The 8,533-nt window shown below is 31.7% G+C and overlaps 2 protein-coding genes across 2 annotated transcripts; both read right to left on the bottom strand.

Annotated features, from left to right (window-relative positions):
- Nucleotides 1-216: 216 nt before the first annotated feature.
- On the bottom strand, nt 217-1,575 carry LOC110626049. Its single transcript, XM_021771784.2, has 3 exons — nt 828-1,575; nt 583-755; nt 217-466 (listed from the first exon to the last, which is right to left on the bottom strand). The coding sequence occupies exons 1-3, from the start codon at nt 1,410-1,412 to the stop codon at nt 319-321; spliced, it is 906 nt and encodes a 301-aa protein (XP_021627476.1). The 5' UTR covers nt 1,413-1,575; the 3' UTR covers nt 217-318.
- Nucleotides 1,576-4,621: 3,046 nt separating this feature from the next.
- LOC110626095 lies at nt 4,622-6,844 on the bottom strand. The gene is made up of 2 exons (XM_021771839.2): nt 6,541-6,844; nt 4,622-5,094 (listed from the first exon to the last, which is right to left on the bottom strand). Exons 1-2 carry the CDS (start codon nt 6,782-6,784, stop codon nt 4,943-4,945), a joined length of 396 nt encoding a protein of 131 aa, XP_021627531.1. The 5' UTR covers nt 6,785-6,844; the 3' UTR covers nt 4,622-4,942.
- Between the last annotated feature and the right edge of the window lie 1,689 nt (nt 6,845-8,533).

Raw genomic sequence — 8,533 nt, 5'->3', positions numbered from 1 at the left:
ATATATATTATTAATTCAAAATTTTATAATTAAAAAACACTGTTAAATTATTAAATTAAAAATTTGTTAGTGTTGGCTTGTCTTCACTTATATTGATTACGATGGTGTTTATGGATTACACCACCGCTGTGTTTCAAAAAAATTTCAACGGAGGATAGAGACCCAAATGGCAAAATCATCTGATAAAAGAACCAAAAGAAATGATGGAATTAATAGTTGGCTTGAAAGAAAGGGAGGTTAATTATTAGATGGTAATATATGACTTTGTTATTTTAGACAAAGCATAAAACTACTACTGTATAATTTATACTTCTGAGACTAGGAAGCTGCAGCTAAAGGGGGATCATGGGGGGAGCAAAGCAAGAAACTGGCTTGAGATTCATCTACTTCTTGGTCATCTTCATCTTCATTTTCAATTTCTTCTTCAGCATCCCAAAGAAATCTAGCATATGAAGCTAGGACATAGCTGCAAGAATTTGATTTTAATGAATTAGTTTCAGAACTACAAGTTCTTGAATATTTAATTTTAGAATTAAAACCACTTTAAATTGGAAAGATCAAGCCAAAGTTTAAATGCCATACCAGTCCTCTGGGGCAGCTTTTGCAGCTTGATCAAAGTAGCTCTTAGCTCTTTGAGCATCCTTATCGTTTTGCCATATCAGCTCAGCATACATTGACAAAATATTCCCATCACTTGGATTTGCGTAAATTGCTCTTCCACAGAACTCTTCTGCTTTAGCAAAATCTCCTCTAACCTAAAACCAAAAATATTAAGTAAATGACCAACTCAAGCAAGTAAGCACAAGAAGAATAATGATCTCACGTACCTCTTTCAAGAATTTAGCATAGTTTCCAAGCAGAAGTGCATTGCTAGGATCAGCTGAAATCATCTTCTGATAATAAGCATCAGTTTTTTCATTCCCATAAAATTCTGACCCACCATCACCATCTCCACCATCTGATCTTCTCCCTCCGTTACCACCGCCACAAATTCCTCCACCACCTCCACTTCCTATTCCACCACCCACTACTAGTGTCTGCATCCCATAACCCTTCTTCTTAACACCATCATCATCATCATTCATCACTGTCCCTCCCAACCCAGAACTTGAGATTCTTGAACTGGGTTTTGCAGCTTCCTTCTCTTCCTCATCACTATTTTTCTTGCATTGCTGTTTATAGATGTGAGGAGCTCTTATAGGTGAGCCCTTCTTGGGTGTTTGGAGATTAGCTTCTTGTTGAAAAGATTGGGTGGTGATTGTCTTTGTTAGATCATCAGTTGAAGGTTGAGAATGGAAGGAAATTGATTTGGTTCTTTGGAGGATCTGGGACTCTGGCTCTGGTGAGAAGGAGTCCTTGGAGTGGGGAAGCCAAGAATTGAAGATTGGCGTAGAGGAGCTCCTCAACAGCATGTTTATGGAAAAGCGCTTTTGCTTATGAAAGCGAAGAAAATAAACGAGCTTTTAAGAGGGAATTACGGTAGCTGAAAGTTTTTACCTTTTCACACAGAAGAAAGAAAGATATTGAAAGAAAAGTGATTCCGAGAAGAAGCGGCTTTTTCAGACAAGTGGCAGGGAAGGGAAATATCTGCTCTCGAAGGGCTGCGACAATGGCAAATGATAAAATCTCAGCCGTCAATGATCTCATGAGAATACGTAAGCACAGAGCCTGTAAGGCAATTTTACACATAAGCACAAAGCCTGTAAGGCAAGGACACGTTGAGGCAGGGTCACGTGATTGATAGATTGACAGACTTCTCTTCCTGGGAAAAATGGACGGCTCATAAAAGCCTTTGCAATGAGAAACAAAGGCACATTATTGTCATCTCTGGTTTTCCAAGCCAGTTTAGACACGTACCATGATTTGAAAAAGAGACAGGTATGGACCAAGAACATTAAGATAATTAAGACATACTTGTTTGTTGTCTGTTTTCTTTTTTCAGACTGTGGGCTACGATCAGACTGCGAGAGCCGAATTCCTTTTTTAATAAAATTTAAACTTATGGTAAAAACTTTTTAATGGATGGAAGTTCCCCATGGAATCAATCTGTGGGTGTGAAGGTTTTGGTATTGTTTCAGCAATTTGTTAACATAATCTTTCCCTCAGTGGTCACCATAATCTCTCTATTAATGCCTAAGAAACTTTGATTCAATCCAAAAGCAATTTTGATACAGTTTTCGCGTATTCTAATTTTAATTCCAAATCAAAATTTGATTTTACAAACAAAATATTACACAATATTGTAATTATTTAAAAATATTAAATTTTAAATTCTAATATTAACAATAATAAAAAAACACTAATATTAAAACAATGTTAAAATTAATATAAAATATTTATTATATATAATTCTTAGTAAATAATATTTTCTACATATTAGTCGATTATATAGTTAGCTGAAAGATAATTCTAAAGGTGAGTATTCGGTCGATTCGGTTTAAAATTGAATTGAACCGAATAAACTGAAAATTAAAATTTAAATATTTTTAAAAATTAAATCGAATCAATTTTGATTAGAAATTAAATTAAATCAAACTGATCTGATTTAATTTGATTCTATTCGGTTTGATTAATTTTCATTTTTAATAAATTTTTTATTTTTTATCTTTTATTTTTAATATTTTAAAATTTAATTAAAATATTTTAAATTTAATATAATTTAATCTCTATATTATTAAAAATAATATATTATTATCACTAATAGATTCAGTTTAATTTTTTTAATTTTTTTTATCAAAACAGAATCGAACCAAAATAACTAAAATTTTTAAAATTAAAAACCGAACCGAATAGAAATAAATAAAAAACCAAATTAAAATTTTAAATTAATTCAGTTCGATCAATTTTTTCGATTTAAATCGAATATGATCGTTTCTAATTTAATCCATATATAACTAAAATTATTTAAAAATAAAAAATATAACATCAAATTATATAATAAAAATAATTAATTATAAATTAGATTATATATTTATTAAAATTAAAAAATATATCTAAAAATATATTATCTCTATTTTATAATTTTTATCAATTTTTTTATTATTCTAAAATTATTATTCACTTTTATATTTTAAATTATAATAATATATAAATTAATTATTATAATTTTATTTTATTTTATTTTTAAGAAATTTTTTAAAATATATTTTATTTAAAATTAATATAATTAAAAAATTAATAAAAAATTATATTTTTTAATATACGTGAAAAAACAATAGAACGAGAATATTTTAAATTAATTTTTTAATAGATTCCTATTTTGAATAATTTAAATTTGATTATTGCTAAACAACCAAAATAAAAACAAATAGTAAATATAAATTTGGTACAATTTAATTCTTACAGTTGTGGTTTATTTTCAATTCTGATGGGACGCAATTCTCTAAAATATTAGAAAACTTGCACAACCGCGATGTGGAGAGTACAGTACAATTATTGAAATAAGGATTCGTTTGGTTTGGTTTGGTTCTCAACTTACTTCAAAGTATAAAATACTTTGTTTCGTTTTCATGATTTTATAACTTTTGGAAAGTTTGGTGTATTACTTCCCATTTCACATAAACTAGACCTCACAAAATAATGAGCTTAATATCTAATCTAATATCGAGGTCTATGCAAAATTAATTAGAATATATACCACGAAAATACAAATCTATACCAAATAAAGGTTGTTGAGCTTATTCTAGTACAAGCTCAAGCTTAAAATAGTTGAGCTTCAAATAGTTAAGCTTCAAGTAATAGTAGCTCCAGTTTACAATAACTGCACCCTAATTAAAATATCTAGGGAGATTTATAATTTAGTGTCTGAGTATTGCCACTATTAACAAGTCTCTGTATTTTCAAAAACCTATTAAAACATTCTTATTTTTTCTTTTCATCAACAAAATAGTTATTCGATCTATTTCTACAGTTAAAAATATAACAAAAGACCAAATCACCCCTTCTTTTCCTCCTCTTCCTCCTTCTCCTTCTTCTTCTTCTTCTTTGATTCTTCTTCATTTTTTCTTTTTATTCTTCTTCTTTAAGGAGAAAGAGGAGGAGATTTTTCTTCTTCTTCTTCTTTTTCATTATCATCATCTTCTTATTCTCTTTCTTCTTCTTTTCTTCTTCCTTTTTCTTCATCATCATCATCTTCTTCTTCTCTTTCTTCTTCTTTTCTTCTTCCTTTTTCTTCTTCATCATCATCATCTTCTTCTTCTCTTTCTTCTTCTTTTTCTTCTTCTTCTTCTTTCTTCTTCTTCTCCTTCATCATCATTATCTTATTCTTCTTTTTTTTTTCTTTTTTAAGGAGAGGGACTATTTCGTTGACGGAAAGAAACGATAAGAATGTTTTAGTTTTACGTTTTAATAGATTTTTGAAAATATAAGGACTTACTTATTAATAATAGCAATATTCAATAACTAAATAAGGGATTTTATTTGAGGGTAAAATTGGATTTTAAAAATTTTAAATCTCATTTTTTTAATCTATTTTTAATGGAAAAGATGACAGAGAACTATTTCGTTGACGGAGAGAAAAGTTAAGAACTTTTTAATAGGTTTCTGAAAATGCAGGGACTGACTTATTAATAATGGCAATACTCAGGGACTAAAATGTAAATCTCCCAATTTTTGGCACAAATACAACCAAAAGCATTCAATGGCCATAACTTCAATAGACGTTTCATAATTCAGATCCTTCCTAGACAGAGAAAAACAATCAGCTCAGTATAAGCTCCTACAAAACAAGAAAGAATCTCCATCCATATTCAAGTATGGAATGTGAACATTTCATTTTAAATTGAACCATTGAAAATTTCCTAATTCCACTTTGCTTATAAAAATAAATGTAAATAAGGCTAGAAAACTATCTATATAGACAACAATGTACTTTGCCCCATGTATACAATCTAATACTACTCCCTCAAAGACACTCACATATGTATATTAAATGCTTACTATGTCATCTTCTAAATTGAGACCACTTGTTTGGTCTACCACTGCCGTTGTTCCTTCCATCACATGCAGCAGACCAAAAGAACAGAGATATCCACAAAAGAACAGCTAAGAAGATCTGAACACGGTCCTGAAGTCCAGAGAAACTTGCAAAATTGCCTTCATAAGGGTTAAAAAATATAAGAAGCCAGATAAAAATACTCAATTTCAGGGCATTTGACTGGTAATTGACTTATGCTCCACTTTCTTGACAAGATTCAAAAGAGAGGAGACAATTTTACCAACCTAGAGTTAGACAACCAAACAATTACCAACAGAATCAATAAAAGGTACATCAGACAAAGCAAACATAAAAATAAATAAAAACAAAAACATAGTTTACCAATTTCATTGAAAATGGCAAAATTCAGTAGATGAGTAATTCTCATGGATTAAGCTGGCAAAACATAGACGCACACAAACAATTAGATCTACTACAGGATGAGAACACGAGATATTATATGACTAAGACAGTTCTAACCTTATTCAAACTGGAAAAATAATAGATATGGGTTAAGAATCAGCTTAAAAATGATTTAATGGTGGCTGAAGTTCCACAATTCACTATTAAGGCCAGAACAGCATTTGGGAATAGGGTTTGCAAGGAATTAGAAGTAAATGACTGTTTAGTTGCAAGTTGGTAAGACAGGGTGAGTTGAAGGGCTGTGAACAGACTTTGTTGTAGTACCATGCTCTGCACAAATCCTAGCGTCTATCATTCAACTAAGAGCTATTGAAATCACAATGCAAGGTGGCTATATATTAGATAACCATTATAAATGTCAGGTCTCCCGGACATAGGGAAACCTCCAGAGCAATATTACTAACTATTCTTAGGAGTACCGCTGAAGCAGTGAGCAATGCTATCTAGTGAGAGATGCTAATTTACCGTCTACGTAAGACCAATGATCCATAAAGCTTCATAGCGCCACTAAACATTATATTCTGCCAGTATAGATACTCTTTATCTCCAGGCCATCCTCCTATTACCCAACTCTCCTATTCTCCTTTCCTTTAAACTCAGTTAATACCTGGTCTAAATCCCATACGTGAAGGTTGTGTTGAGATTGCTTCCACATTTGGGATTTGCCCAAAAGCACATTGATAACTTCCTTTCTCATTACAACTAATGAATAAACTTGAAACCTATCAAATGTGACCTAAGTAAACACAATGAAGTCCTCATACTACTCATTATCATATTGAGAATTCCCGTCGCCAAAATTATGCGCCATCTCGAACCATGAGGTCTGAGAATTCAAAAACCAAGTAGGGTACATAACCAATTTACAAATTGTTACCAAAATTAAGCTTGCCAGTACCAGCTCCGCAAGAATAGTGTAAGAAACATCCCAATAAGCAGGCAAATCCTTGGGATAATTAGACCGCTATTGCATAGCAAAACATCAATTTCCAAATAATTTCAAAATTGCTAAAACCGCATAGACGTACTGTATACATTCATAAATGAATTCAATGATAAAATTATCAACTCAACAACACAGATACTTAGCAACTCGGAACATAACTATAATCGATTAAACGGGGAGTTATTAGAATTTGAACCTTCGGGCAGAATAGGGTCATTTTCGGGAGGCGGGTCCGACAGTGGAGGCGGCTGGGGGGAAAACGTGGCCTGGAGAATGCGGCGGCGTGAAGTGGGATTGGAGCGAAGCGGGAGGAACGAGAGGTGGGGATTATTCGGAAAAGGAAGAGAAGGGATAGACTGGCAGTTCGCATTGAACTCTGGAGATGCTTGTGGCGGTGAGTTCGCTGAGCTTGCCGTGGTTGCCGGAGAGAGAATTGACATTTTTGAGGAAACTTGAAATTTTAGAGTACTGGTGGACGTATAGTTCGTTTATTTCTTTGCGATTATTAAATAATAGAAAAATCATTTACCCAAAAAAAATTTTCAAGATCATAAATTTATATAATAAAATGTTGCATATTATTTTGAACTCTTTGATTTATTTTATTAACTTTTTCTAAATTTATTTATTTTATTACCTATATGCAATATAACAATACAAAATAATGAAAAAAGTGAAAAATTTTAAATTTTTCTTTTTAGTTTTTTTTACTCCATTTTCTCATTTTTTCTCTTAATTAAATATAATTTCTTTTTTTTATTTTTTATAAAAAATAATATGCATGACCATCAATAAAAAAGAAAATATTATTATTTTGTTACACATGCGAAAAATATTCGAATCGTTACTTATGATTTTACGGAACCTTGAATTTGAATTTCGTCGGATTATTACCCATTTTAATCTTTGCCCTGAACCTATTTTGTTCTTTAAGCTTCATGGTCATTTGGTTGCACATGAACTACTTCTTAATAATCTTTATCAATCTATGGCTAACTTAAGTCTTAAATCGAATTTTTCTGGTGCTCCTTTATTACCTACGCCTCGTTCATCAGCTCCTGCCAATCAACCTCAAGATTCTTCAAAGAATCGTGTGACTTGTCAAATCTATGGCAAGCCCAATCATTCTGCTTTGACTTGTTACCGGCGTTTTTATCGTGGCAATATTGGCAACAATCACAATGTAGGTTATTCTTCTAATGGTCATGGAGGTTACAATCAAGGATATTGGTCTTCCTCCAAACCACATCGACCTCCTGTTGCGAATATGGCGCATACAACTATGGCTTACCCATCTGCTCCTCTTTCAATGGCAGATTTTGCATCTATTTCATGATTTCCAGACACAGCTGCGAATTATCATGTTACCGTTGATCCGTAACAGATGACTGCCATCAATGGGTACTCAAATAATGATCAGTTATTTGTTGGCAATGGGCAAGGTCTGCAAATTTCACATGCTGATAATGACCTTCTCTCTACTCCTACCTGTAAGCTTAAATTGAATAACGTTTTATGTGTTCCTGAAATTACCAAAAATATGCTTTCTATTCAAAAATTCATGACTGACAATTCTGTTTTTTTTTTTTTTTTTAATTTTTCCCACATTATTTTGCTATAAAGGACCAGTGCACCTAAAAAACTCTGATGCAAGGCCCAAGTGAAGATGGCATGTACAAGTTGACTCAATTACAACCACACCCAATGGCTAATCACGGAGCAGCGGCTCCTTCAATGAATGACTCGCATAGGCGGTTGGGCAATCCAAATTTTTTCAAATTGTTTGTTTTGTTTAAATAATATAAAATATCAATTTTTGATACTCAGTTGCATCCTTATTCTAGTTGTCATGTAGAAAAGTTATCTCGTGTTTATTTAGTTTCCAAAGAACATACTAGCCATAGTTCTTTTGATATCGTATTTTTTTATGTATGGGGTCGAGCGCCTATACAATATAATTTGGATCATCGTTATTGATGATGTTACTCATTTCACATGGGTATATTTCATGAAAAATAAAAGTGAAATTTTTTATATATTTTTTCAATTTGAGCAGCTTATAAAAAGTAAATTTGATAAATCAATTTTAGCTTTTCATTCTGATTGGGCGGTGAATATCGATGTTTGAATTGATATTTTAAGACTAATGGTATCATTTATAGAATTGCTTATCCATATACTCATGAACA

This window comes from Manihot esculenta, chromosome 11 (genome assembly GCF_001659605.2).
Source record: "Manihot esculenta cultivar AM560-2 chromosome 11, M.esculenta_v8, whole genome shotgun sequence".
In the NCBI taxonomy this organism is placed as follows: Eukaryota; Viridiplantae; Streptophyta; class Magnoliopsida; order Malpighiales; family Euphorbiaceae; genus Manihot; species Manihot esculenta.
Note: the sequence above shows the minus strand (reverse complement) of the source record. Positions and strands in the feature narration are given on the sequence as shown.

Coding starts and splice junctions, on each gene's coding strand:
- LOC110626049 (XM_021771784.2), bottom strand. CDS start 1,412: ATGCTGTTGAGGAGCTCCTCTACGCCAATCTTCAATTCTTGGCTTCCC. Junction 756..827: donor ATGCTAAATTCTTGAAAGAG/GTACGTGAGATC, acceptor TTTTGGTTTTAG/GTTAGAGGAGATTTTGCTAA. Junction 467..582: donor AAAGCTGCCCCAGAGGACTG/GTATGGCATTTA, acceptor AAATTCTTGCAG/CTATGTCCTAGCTTCATATG.
- LOC110626095 (XM_021771839.2), bottom strand. CDS start 6,784: ATGTCAATTCTCTCTCCGGCAACCACGGCAAGCTCAGCGAACTCACCG. Junction 5,095..6,540: donor TGACCCTATTCTGCCCGAAG/GTTCAAATTCTA, acceptor ACCCTTATGAAG/GCAATTTTGCAAGTTTCTCT.